Source organism: Dipodomys ordii, unplaced genomic scaffold (genome assembly GCF_000151885.1).
Source record: "Dipodomys ordii isolate 6190 unplaced genomic scaffold, Dord_2.0 Scaffold141, whole genome shotgun sequence".
Classification (NCBI taxonomy): domain Eukaryota; kingdom Metazoa; phylum Chordata; class Mammalia; order Rodentia; family Heteromyidae; genus Dipodomys; species Dipodomys ordii.
Window position 1 is genome coordinate 1415795 of NW_012267357.1, and position 12035 is coordinate 1427829.

Here is a 12035-nt window from a genome sequence, read left to right on the forward strand (position 1 = left end):
CACACACACACACACACACACACACACACACACACACACACACACACACACACACCCTCTTCCTTCCCTGGTGAAGTGGCTTGTACTTAAAATCCCAGCTACTCAGGAAATATCAGGAGGATCACAGTTTGAGACCAGCGTGGGCAAAAAGTTAGTGAGATTCCATCTTCACCAATATGAGACACTATTTGAAAAATAGTCAAAAGGGATTAGGGACTTAGTGGTAGAACACCTGCCTAGCAAGTATTAGGCCCTGAGTTCAAATCCTAGTACTGCCAGGAAAAAAAAAAGAAAACAGAAAGCACAAGCAGACTTGGACTGCAATGCTAGCTTGACCTGTGTTGTTCCTGTGCTACCTGTTCCTGAGCTTCCTCCAGCAAGGTACTCTGGTTCTTCCTCAGAGAAACTCATAAATGTACTATCTACCTGCACAAATGAATAACCACAGCAACCCAAGAAAGGAATAACCAAGATGCTGTCAAATATTTATCCTATGGTAGTTAGCATGTATGAAAATATAACAGTAAAACTTGTTGAGGAACTGGGAAGGTGGCTCAGTGGTAGAGTGCTTGCCTCGCATGCATGAGGCCCTGGGTTCAATTCCTCAGACCACATAAGCAGAAAAAAGCCAGAAATAGCACTGTGGCTCAAGTGGTATGGCGCTAGCCTTGAGCTGGAGAGCTGAGGGATAGTGCCCAGGCCCAAGGTTCAGCCCCTACGACTGACACACAAAAAAAAAATCCCCAAAACAAAAATCTGTTGAATTGTCTTAAAGAGGGGATTAAGGGAGAGTAATAGAGGGAGTTAGATTGGATGGAATACATTGCATATACTCATGAGTGCATGAAACCTTACACCGTTTAACTAATGTATGCTAATAATAGCAGCAACAAAAAGCATGTATTACAATCCTAGACCTACCATCTACTACCTACGAGCTATAGCAAAGGGAATTTCTGGCTGGGCACTTGTAACTCACACCTGAATTCCTAGTTGGTGTCTTGTTCCTTTTAATGGTTTTGAGATAATTTCTTGGAGCCAGATTCTGAGACCAGGGCATTTCACATTACTCATTGTCAGAAACAATGTGTGGATTTTATTGCCTTCCCGGTGTTATATGTACACTTGCTGCTAAAGAGTAAGTGCGAATACCATGATTTAATTTGCATCTTTATGAAGACAGGAAGATTTTAGCAATTTTCTAAATGTTTCCATTCTTTTATATCATTTTGGAAGACACACCAGTGGGGCTTGAACTCAGGGCCTGGGCAATGCCCCTGGGCTCTTTTGCTCAAGGCTAGCACTCTGCCACTTGAACTACAACACCACTTCCAATTTCCTAGTGGTTAATTGGAGATAAGAGTCTCACAGACTTTCCTGCCTGGGCTGTCTTCGAACCGTGATCCTCACATTTCAGCCCCCTGAGTAGCTAGGATTATAGATGTGAGCCACCAGTACCTGGCCAGCTGGGGGCTTTTGACAGAGTATTGGGAAATGGTGATGGGTTGCTGGGATCATCAGCCTGGGGAAAGAGGCTAGTGCTCATATCAGCAGCTCTTCTGGGTGACGGACTGCCGGATTGAGTGTCAGGTCCAGTACAGACATCCCCATGCCTGCTTCCTTGTAGATCTTGGAGCCAGGCCGTAGGGAACGGTTGGGCCTGAAGATGGCCAATGAGGCAGCTGCCAAGAACCGAGCTAAGAAGCAGGAAGCTTTGCGCAGAGTGACAGAGAACCTAGCCAGGTAAGGGGCAGCCAAGGCCCTTGATTGAGCTGGCATAGGATTAGGCTGGTTTCTGCCCCTGCTCTACCCACCCCAAGCCATGTGGACATAGAGGTCTTTAAGGCACTGCTCCATAAGTAGCCACATGTGAAATAGGCTGTGGATCCCTCTCCATCTTTTTTCTTCCATATCTTCCTTAGCCCATCTTTAAGAGACACCACAGACCCTTTGCCCCATTCTGAGCTTTTGTCAGCCTTGTAGAGTCAGTGTCTTAGAGAGTTGGTACTCCAGCTCTGAGAGGTTTAGGATTCACCCACAGCCAGAGGCAGCACCATCACTGGCCTTAGGTTTGACCTGTGTGCCAGGCTGCCTGTGTCATCCTGAGCTCTAAAGCACCATGTCTCCGACAGGCTCTTCTGGCAGTACTTGGCCTACTTAATATTGCTTCTCTCTCTAATCCCTCTACCCCAGCCTCACTCCCAAAGGCCTGAGTCCAGCCATGTCCCCAGCCCTACAGCGCCTCGTGAACAGGACAGCCAGCAAGTACACAGATCGTGCCTTGCGAGCCAGCTACACACCATCCCCAGCACGTTCTTCCCACCTCAAGACCCCTGCTGGTGGGCCACAGACCCCCACAAGTACACCAGCTCCCGGCTCTGCTACACGCACACCCCTCACACAAGATCCTGCCTCCATCACAGACAACTTGCTGCAGCTTCCGGCCCGGCGCAAAGCCTCAGACTTCTTTTAAAGTCAGACCCAGGCTGAGCTTGTGGATGCTTATGGAGCCTGCAGGGCAGCTATCTGGACACTCAGCAGAGGACTCCAGACTCTGGGACCCAAGCCTAAGCCAGAGGTGGACTCACAGATAAAAGGCACTGTGTCATAGCCATGATGGCATGGAACATACATCCACTTCTTCTGAGGTACAGCACCTGTGCTGTTCCCCTGGACCTTACCGAAACTTTTCTATTTAATTCCTACTGAACTGTCATTAAAAAATAGAAGGCATAGTCTTGCCAGGATCTCTTCCATCCTGTTTCCTGAATGGCCCCTGGGGCCGACATTGAAATCCCAGAATTTCAGGATTTCGGGCCTTGAGGCAAGCATCCCTAGGGGACAAAACTGTGGGTGGCTGTGGGAATTGCCTTCTGAGCTGAGCTCACACGTGCCCCTCTTTGACCCTTATCCCTGAGTCTTTCTGCTTTGAAGAAGGTTGGAGCCCTTAGAATTTGTACCCGCTCAGGCAGTGGCACTGTGGCTCAAGTGGTAGTGCGCTAGCCTTGAGCACAGAGAGGCTCGGAGAGAGATCCCTGAGTTCAAGCCCCAGAATCAGGAGGAAAAAAGGTTGTACCCCTCAGGGTCACCTGGGTTCTGTCCTAGCAGGGTGTGGCCTACTTGGTTTGCCGGTCACAGGCCAGATCTTGTCTATATATGAGCTCCCACACAGCATGAGTCATTTCCTTGTGGCATCAGCTGTTACCTACCAGCACTTGGCTTCCAGCTCATGTGCTATCTCCACTGTTGTGCCTCTTCTCTCCCACTGCTCTGGCTCTGTCCTCTGAGTTCTGTGACATGACCTGGGCCACAGTGTAAAAAGAATTGGGACCAGTTTCTGTGCAGACACACCATATGCATTACAGTCCAATGTGTCTGTTGGCTGAGGGCACATTGAGGATGCAGGTGCTTGGCTTTTAGGGGGGTGGTAGTCAACTGGGCCCATGGGCTTGCTGTTTATAGAGCTGAGGGCCCCTTGCACTCTGGGCTTAGCTGGGTCTAGCCCAAGCCAGTGTCTTGAGCATCAAGTGTGTGTGTGTGGGGGGGGGAAATGTCACAGATTGTGCCCTGTGGATACCTAGGAGTTTGTGCTCAGGGGGCTTTGGTCACACCTGACTGCTTTGAGCCCTGTATGTGGTGTCTGCTCCAGTCTTCCTGCATCGGTCCTCACCCTTTCCCTGTGCCCTGATGTTCCCTGGAAGCTAGTCTGGGGTCAGATACCTGCTACCTGTCTGGGGCCTCTGCTAACCCCCACAGTGAGTTCCTGCCAGCTTTTAGTGTAGGTGCCCTGGGATGTTCTGGGGGCTGGACCTTTGGATGCTTTTGCCTTCTAGGGAAGGTTGAACTTGAACTCAAGGGGACCCATAGGAAGTGGAAAGCAGAGAAGAGGAGGGTAAAGATGCTATCCAAGTGCTGATTACTTACCTCAAGCCAATGTGAGAAATGTGTTTTGAAGAGGTTTGGTAAAAGGAAAAATTGAGAAATGACCATCACCATGGGCTGTTTACTGGGGCTTTCAGATCCATGGGTGGAGGGGTGCCCATAGGGAATGGTGGAGGTGGGGCATTAGCAACCAAGGGATACCAGTCTCAAGCCCCTGGGGTTAGTGGAGGCCCTGGAGCAAGGGGCTGTATGGGCTGCTACACTGCATGCTGAGGGAGAGGCACGGAGCTGCCTGGCAATGGAGGCCTTTGGAGACAAGGTAGGTCAGAGGCAGACAAGTGTGAGCCTACTAGGTAGACCACGTTAAAGGTCCTCTCCTTGCCACAGAAGCCTCACCATGAATCTGCCTGTGCCTGAATACTACACTGGGGACCCTCCGCGCTGGCTGAGTCCAAGAGAAAAAGACTCCTCACTGGGCACTCTGGATGCTTGTATACACTTTGTGGTTTATTTGGTGGTCAGTAGTTAAGGTCTTTGCTACTAAGTGGAAGAAAGCTAATAGAACGTAATCAAAATAGTGGTTTAATTGACGGATTTTACTTGTTCCTTGCACCTGTGCCTTCTTCCGCTCCTACTTGCCTACTTAGTTTATGTGAGTGCCAACTGCACCATGCCCCCCCGGGGCCCTGTCCACCACTAGGTGCTTGCCTTCCCCACCTCAGCTCCGGAGATGTGATGGTCTTTAGCTCTGGAGGTCTCGGCCAGCCTTTCCTCCATTCTGTCCTCAGTTTCAGGCCCCACCAGCAGCCGGTGCTGGGTTTTGGCCCCCAGTTTGTGATCAGGCCGGTGTTCGGGTCTTGAGCCTGGCCGGGTGTCCAATTTGCACTCAGCCCGGTACTTGCCCTCTCCCTCCCTCTTGAAGGAGGCAGAAGACATGGCTTTGGGCTTGGGGGGCTGCAGCCAGGAGTGGCTGAGGATCTCATCGATGTGCAGCCGCCGGTTAACGTCTGGCTGCAGAATGCGGTAGATGAGGTCCTTGCACTCGCCTGTTAGGTTCTTCGAGCGGGGGAAGTCCACGCGGTGTTCCTTCTGAATGCGCAGCATCTTTTTGATGTCAGAATCATCATAGGGCATGGAGCCACAGACCATGATGTACAGGATCACACCAAGGCTCCAGATGTCATACACCTTGGGCTGGTAGGGGATACCTTGCAGCACCTCGGGGGCTGCATACGCTGCAGACCCACAGAAGGTCTTGCTGAGGACAATGCGCCCACTCCCATCCCGCAGGCAGCGCTTGGAGAAGCCAAAGTCTGACAGCTTGATGTTGAAGTCTTTGTCGAGCAGAAGGTTCTCACACTTGAGGTCTCGGTGGACAACATCCAGGTCGTGGCAGTACTTGACAGCGGAGGACAGCTGGCGGAACATCTTGCGAGCCACATCCTCATGCAGTGCTCCTCTGCACTTGATGAACTCAAGGAGGTCACCCTGGACGCCCAGCTCCATGACGATGTAGATGCGCCCATCAGAAGTCTCGAAGATCTCATACGTCTTGATGATGGAACGGTGGTTGACAGTTGCTAGGATGTCCATCTCCCGAGGAAGGAATCTCTCTACGAAGTCAGTGGGTGTTTTCTTGCGGTCGATGATCTTAACTGCTACATTGAACTTGAGGCGCTCAGAGTAGGCGGATTTGACTTTTGCGTAGGAGCCTTTGCCTAGATTGATTCCCACGATGTAACCCTTCTTCCTTAGGACCGCGGCATCGTCCATGGTGCCAAGAGCGGCCGGTGCCGCTGCCCTCTACATCTCCTCCCCACACGGGCCAGCAGGCATTGTCTTCATTTCCACTGTGGGAGGCGTCTGGCTGGGCTGGGCTTGGACTTGGGGGGGTGGAACGCTCAGCATTGTCGCCGGGTGACTTCAGCAAATGAAGTCATAAAGCCAGGCTGCCTGGAGTGGGGACTAGGCTGGGAGGAATAAGGCCTCTAGAACCCTAGAAGCCAGGCTGCCCTGGAAGAAGCACCCCCCCACCCCACCCACTGGAATGAAGCTGGCACCCAGGCCTGTGGTAACCCTCCCTGCACCTCTTTCTTGCTATGGCTTCCCCAATACAAGTTAGGTCCAAGGGGAGGTGGCCCAGGTCCAGCCAGAGTTCCAGCTCCATTCCCATTTCCCTCTCCTAGCTATGGGAACTGACCCTGCATTAGTCCTCATCTCACTTGGACCAGTTTCCTGCAGTTACTTCAGGGGTATGGAGAAAACTCATTGTAGAGTTAGTTTGTATCCTTGGAATCAGTGGTGCTTGCTCTGGTCCAGCCAGGCCAGGGGTGGTTCCAAGCCTGTTAAAAGGACACATCTCTAGATTTGGGATGAGGAGCTAGCAGGCTCTTTGGACTAGTACCCTGGGCAAGATAAATAGGTGGTGGGGGCAGGCAATGCTAAGGGATGTGCAGAATCCCCAGCTGGGTGGCCCAGGGTCCAAGCAGACAGGTGCATGTCTGGAGGGAGGCCCAGGCACAGAGGATGGATCAGGAAAGTGCTTGCATTGTACAAGGCAGGAGGGAAGAGAAGAAGGCTTTGTCTTTTTTTTTTCTCTTAAGTAATGGGCCACTATTGCACAACCCAAGTCCTATTTTAAGATCGGATGAGTTTGAAAGCCAGTGCCTGGGACCAGGTCTGAGGAATCTGGGCTTCTATGAATCCGGGGAAGCCAGGCAAGAGCCAGCCTAGATCTATCTGGTCAGTGGTGGGAAGTGGAGGGACTGGGTGTTGTCAGCACTTAACAAGCATTGCACATGAACAAGCTTTGAGGGGTGCAGGGCATCCATGTAATCCAGGCACTGTGGACATGTGCAATGGGAAGGGGTTACTTCAAGACCATCTTTTGTACTTGGTGCATATATATTGGCTTTGGAAAATGGCATTCTGTATGCCTGGTAGCCACTTGTCCATCACAGGCATCTTGTGCCTATGGGGAGCTGTTAGGACAGGTGAGCCAGCAATGCTGTGTTCTGAGGGCAAGTAAGGAAGACAATTTTTGAGAGGTGATGGGTGAAGGGGAGAAGAGGTAGTAGAGTTCAATGAGAAAGCAACATAGGAGCCCAGGTGCAGAAGATCAGCAGCACTTTAACAGGTGGACGAGATGGGCAGGGCATGTTAGCTGTGTCCCCACCCAAAGCTTACACTTGGTGAGTAATGCTCTAAACACTGCTCATCCCCAAGCCCTTTAGCACCAACTGTGCTCAACACCTGGGCATGTGGGCTGCCAGACAGAATGGATAGGAAGACCCCATGGTAACATCTTGCCAGCAGCACCAAGTCCCTCTGGCTTTCTCCTGGGCATTTCACTCTTCTAGGACAATTTACCCCTTTGTTTTCTAGAAGGGACTGGCAGTTAAGAGCCATAGTCCAAGATTCAGGTTCATGATAATTCTCCCTCACATTATGGGCACCCTGGGAGCTCTGTCTGGGGCATCCCTTCTTTTCTATGGATATGGTTCCCTCAAATCCTGCCTTTGCCCAGGACAGCGTGGTTGGTCTCTGGTTCTCAAGGGATGTGCCAGAGGGTCAGTTTGGCACAAGCAGAGCTGCTAAGGATATGCCTGAAGGCCTGGGGTACCTGATATCTTCCAGGGAGTGGGTTAGATCAGACTGAAGACTTCCAGGGTGACTAGTGTTGGAGGCCTGTGGACCAGGGACCTGCCCACAGGGAAGTCCACTGCCCTCCAACCTTGGCTTTCCCACTGATGCATCCATCCACAAGCATTTCAGGATCTTGTTCTAGGTACAGAGGGACACTGGTGATTTAGAAACAGCCATTCTTAGAGCCTAGAGACCAGGGAAACAGCATTACACCAGCCACTGTTGAGTGCAAGATGGTAGCTATACCATGATACAAAAGACTGGGAGTGGTGAAGAGACATAACCTGGGACTGAGCTTCAGGATTCTTGGGGGTGGCTGACGTCTGAGGAACCAGCCAAGTGGAGGATGAGGACAGGTAATGCTTGTGATTGCCTGTGGGTCACCGTGTGGAGGAAATATGAACAGATCATGGGGCTGTGCTTAAGGTTCTGGTCCTAAAACCTTTGAGAGCCATTAAAGTGATGAAGCCAGGGCTAAGCAACCCACAGTTGTTCAGCAAGGTGACATTCATGGTGGCATGAGCCAACCTGTTGATCCAATGCTGTGCTCTCCTTCACATCACCTGTAGTGCACATGGAGGGGCCTGTAGATGTTACTTTTGTTAGGGTCCTGTTCCACTATGAGTTTCTTCCTGGGATACAAGGCTCTTCCAGGGTTCCTTAGAGCCTGTTTTGTGCCTGGATCCTTGACATTCAGGCCTGCCAGATAGATAGAATTCACAAGAGTAGGCTGTGAAGAACTGGTAGCAATCCTCAGAGGGCTCTGTGGAGGCCGAGGCCTCTTGCCTGAGCTTGGGGAAAATGGGCAGCATCTGCAGAAGCAAGGATCTGAGGAAAGATACATCAACAGAGGGCCAGGCCTGGGAAGACCTACCTCAAAGGCTAGGCCCTGGAATCCTTGCAGATGCGGGAGCCACACTATAGGGGCTGTGTGTGGTCACTAAGTGCCAGGAGAGGCTGGAGGGGTGAGGGATATATGGAGGCAGATCCAGAATCATACTGGACCCCTTTTCTCCTAGGGCACTGGGGGTTGAAGTCTTTCAAGGTGGAGATAGGTGGGAAGTTAAGTTGACTCTGAATGCTTGCTCTCATGTTTTTTTGTTTTGTTTTGGTCTTGGGACTTAAACTCAGGGCCTGGACACTGTCTCTGAGCTTTTTCTGCTTAAGGCTAGCACTCTACCACTTTGAGTCATGGCACCACTTTCAGTTTTCTGGTGGTGAATTTTGGCGTATGTGTTTTGTTTTCTTGTCTTTTTGTGCCATTCCTGGAGCTTGAACTCGGCCTGGGCACTATCCCTGAGCTGCTTTTTTGCTCAAGGGTAGCACTCTAGTTCTGGCTTTTTCTGTTTATGTGGTACAAAGGAATCAAACCCGGGGGTTCATGCATGCTAAGCAAGCATTCTATCACTAAGCCACATTCCCATCCAATTTTTCTTTTCTTTTTTTAAAATGTGTGTTAAACTCTTAGGTCCCCATGAGGTTGTCCAGAGCATGGTGGTGAAAAATGGGCCACCATATCGAGGTGAGGACCACCCTGCAGTATGGAACAGGCAGAGGCAGTGGCACATGGCAGCCAGTGGTGCCAATGTAGGTCAGACACCCTTGGTGGCTTTGTACTAAGCACAGGCTCAGACATACTTTGTGAAGATGCCTATCATACTTGCTTCAACAACTCTGGCAAGGATGTCACTTCCAGGGGACCAGCTGGGATTTGGGGGTGGGGGGCAGTGGGATGTGGTCAAGGCCACATGAAACTATGGGATATGTATGCTGTTCTATTCAGTGGAACCCCTCATTAATCCTGGGCAGGCAACTCAGCATTTTTGTGAACTGAGTGTTGGCTTGATGTGGGGAAAGATGTCCCATGGCAGACAGAGCAGAAAAACCAGTTACCCCACAGGTCAGGGAGCTCAAGAGGGAGTACATGGCTGGACCACCTGATCTCTATAGTGTCCCTAACTCCTGCTGGCAGGCTTATGTGGCTGGGTGTACTAAGGTGATGACAGTATATCTGTCTGGCCTCTGAGCCCCAAATTCAGTCATCAGCTCTAGCTCTTCCAGGCCTCCTGTTTCTGCAAGCAGCCAACTCCCTCCCCTCCTCCTTTTTGTGTCAGTCCTGGGGCTTGAACTGAGGGCCTGGGACCTGCCCCTTAGCTTTTTTACTCAAGGCTAGCACTCTACCACTTGAGCTACAACTCCACTTCCAGCTTGGTGATGGTTAATTCAAGATAAGAGTCTCACAAACTCCTGCCTGGGCTGGTTTCAGACCAGGATCCTCTGATCTCAGCCTCTTGAATAGGATTACAGGCAGGAGCCACTGGTGCCTTGTCACACCACCCTCTTTGGTCCTCTCCTCCTTCCCTCTCTCCCCACATCTTTCTTAGGTTTCTACCCTGCACTCTGCCTCTCTAGCCTCTGACTGGGGCAGCTGCCTCAGCCTGATGCCAGAATTGGGGTTGGGTGCACTGAGATGTATTTTCCTACAAGTGAGGATTTGCTATTTGAGTGGGAAGACAGGGGGAGCCCAAGATTACAGTTAACTGGGCAAAGACATTCCTTCACATTCGGATCTGCACTAATATAGTGATTTATTGCTTCTTTAGCCATGTGAGTTATAAGTTCAAAGGGGGAGAGAAAAACACGAAAAAATAGCGGCTCATCCGGGACTGTCTACCTTCTCTGGTTGTCCCTTGACTTCTTCCTGGCTCAGGCTGCAAGCCAGGAGTTCTGCCTTGTTCCCTGCTGGCCCCCTGGGCCCACAGAGCCTTGCTAGGTGTGTGTCTCTGGAGGCTGTTGGGGTGGGACTTCCTCTTTCTCCCTGGGCAGCTGCTCACTGCTTAAGCCCAGGGGCTCTGGCTGCTTGGCCACTTGTGCTGCATCTTCCTCGGGTTTTGTCTCAGGGCGGGCCTCTTCTCGAGGTTCCACCTTGGTGGCGGATTTCTTCTCAGGGCCAGGTTCAGGGGTCCATGAAGGTTCAGTGCCCCGGGAACTCTCCCCCTCTTTGTTGATGGCCGCAGAGGACAAACCTCGTGCCTTAGGCTGCACCCAGCAGTGGCTGAGAATCTCATCAATGTGCAGTCGGCGGTTGACATCTGGCTGTAGCATGCGGTAGATGAGGTCTTTGCACTCACCTGTCAGGTGCTTGGAGCGTGGGAAGTTGACACGGTGCTCCTTCTGGATGCGTAGCATTTTCTTGATGTTGGAGTCATCATAGGGCATAGAACCACAGACCATGATGTACAGGATCACACCAAGGCTCCAGATGTCGTACACCTTGGGCTGGTAGGGGATACCCTGCAGCACCTCGGGGGCTGCATATGCTGCGGACCCGCAGAAGGTCTTGCTTAATGTTAGGCGGCCACTGTCATCCCGCAGGCAGCGCTTGGAGAAGCCAAAGTCAGATAGTTTGATGTTGAAGTCTTTGTCGAGCAGAAGGTTCTCACACTTGAGGTCTCGGTGGACAACGTCCAGATCATGGCAGTACTTGATGGCTGAGGAGAGCTGGTGGAATTTCTTGCGAGCATCATCCTCTTGCAGGGCTCCCCGCGTTTTGATGAATTCGAGGAGGTCACCCTGGACCCCGAGCTCCATGACGATATAGACCTTCCCATCTGATGTCTCAAAGATCTCGTAGGTCTTGACAATGGAGCGGTGGTTTAGCATGGCCAGAATCTCAATTTCCCGGGGAAGGAATTTCTCCAGGAAGTCCGTGGGGGCTTTCTTGCGGTCGATGATCTTGACCGCCACGTTGAATTTTAGGCGCTCAGAGTAAGCGGATTTGACTTTTGCGTATGAGCCCTCTCCCAAATTTATCCCCATGATGTAGCCTCGTCGCTTCAGGACGGCAGCGTCATCCATGGTGCTGGGAGCGCCCGGTGTCTCTGAGTCTGCCCTCTACATCCCTGCCGGACATGGGCCAGCAGAGTCCTCATTTACACTGTGGACAAAGAGTCCTTTGGGCTGGCCGGGCCTGGTGGCCCTGCCTCTTAAGACTCTAAGACTCTAGGATGGAACATTCAACACTGTCTCCCAGGTGACTTCAATGGGTGAAGTCACAAAGGAAGAGTGCCCTGGGGGAATGATGCTTTAGCCTAAGCCACTTGGACTTAGAACCCTGGAAGATCTGACATTGGGCTGGAGCAGACTGAAGATCCAGAGTGGCTTAGTGCTTGCCTTGCTTGACCCTGAGGTATAAGGGGGATGTGAGGGACATGAAATTTTTATCAGTGTTCCTAACCTGAAGCCAGAGCTGTGAATGACTGCAATATAGATCAATCCAGGGAATCTAGGGTTGGGGGTCCTATTAGTCAGGGTTCCAACAGGAAACAGAAGACAATCCTCACAAAAGTGAGAGCAGAATGTAGGAAAGAAGTTGATGGAGAGAGTATGGAGAAGTGTACAAAGAGGCAGTGACCTTTGGTGGAGGGAAAGAGCCAGGCTGCTGTTAACCTTATGGGACAGTGACAGGAAAGTCCCTGATCTCTTTTCCCTTCTCCTCTTTTTTTTTT

General features: G+C 51.3%; 3 protein-coding genes across 4 annotated transcripts in view; 1 reads left to right on the forward strand and 2 right to left on the reverse strand.

Annotated features, from left to right (window-relative positions):
- Dgcr14 (DiGeorge syndrome critical region gene 14) overlaps positions 1-2733 on the forward strand; it is a 12641-nt gene extending 9908 nt beyond the window's left edge. Inside the window, exons 9-10 of one of the 2 annotated variants that reach the window (XM_013031532.1) lie at positions 1628-1743; positions 2194-2733. In XM_013031532.1, coding sequence (XP_012886986.1) covers positions 1628-1743; positions 2194-2473 — 396 coding nt within the window. In that variant the 3' untranslated portion in view covers positions 2474-2733. The remainder of the gene's footprint in view (positions 1-1627; positions 1744-2193) is intronic. The other variant, XM_013031533.1, reaches the window with a different exon arrangement.
- A 1637-nt stretch (positions 2734-4370) lies between these two features.
- Positions 4371-5761, reverse strand: Tssk2 (testis-specific serine kinase 2). Its single transcript, XM_013031553.1, has one exon. It carries the CDS (start codon positions 5653-5655, stop codon positions 4579-4581), a length of 1077 nt encoding a protein of 358 aa, XP_012887007.1. The 5' UTR covers positions 5656-5761; the 3' UTR covers positions 4371-4578.
- A 4332-nt stretch (positions 5762-10093) lies between these two features.
- Positions 10094-11592, reverse strand: Tssk1b (testis-specific serine kinase 1B). Its single transcript, XM_013031547.1, has one exon. The coding sequence runs from the start codon at positions 11383-11385 to the stop codon at positions 10297-10299; it is 1089 nt and encodes a 362-aa protein (XP_012887001.1). The 5' UTR covers positions 11386-11592; the 3' UTR covers positions 10094-10296.
- Positions 11593-12035: the final 443 nt, after the last annotated feature.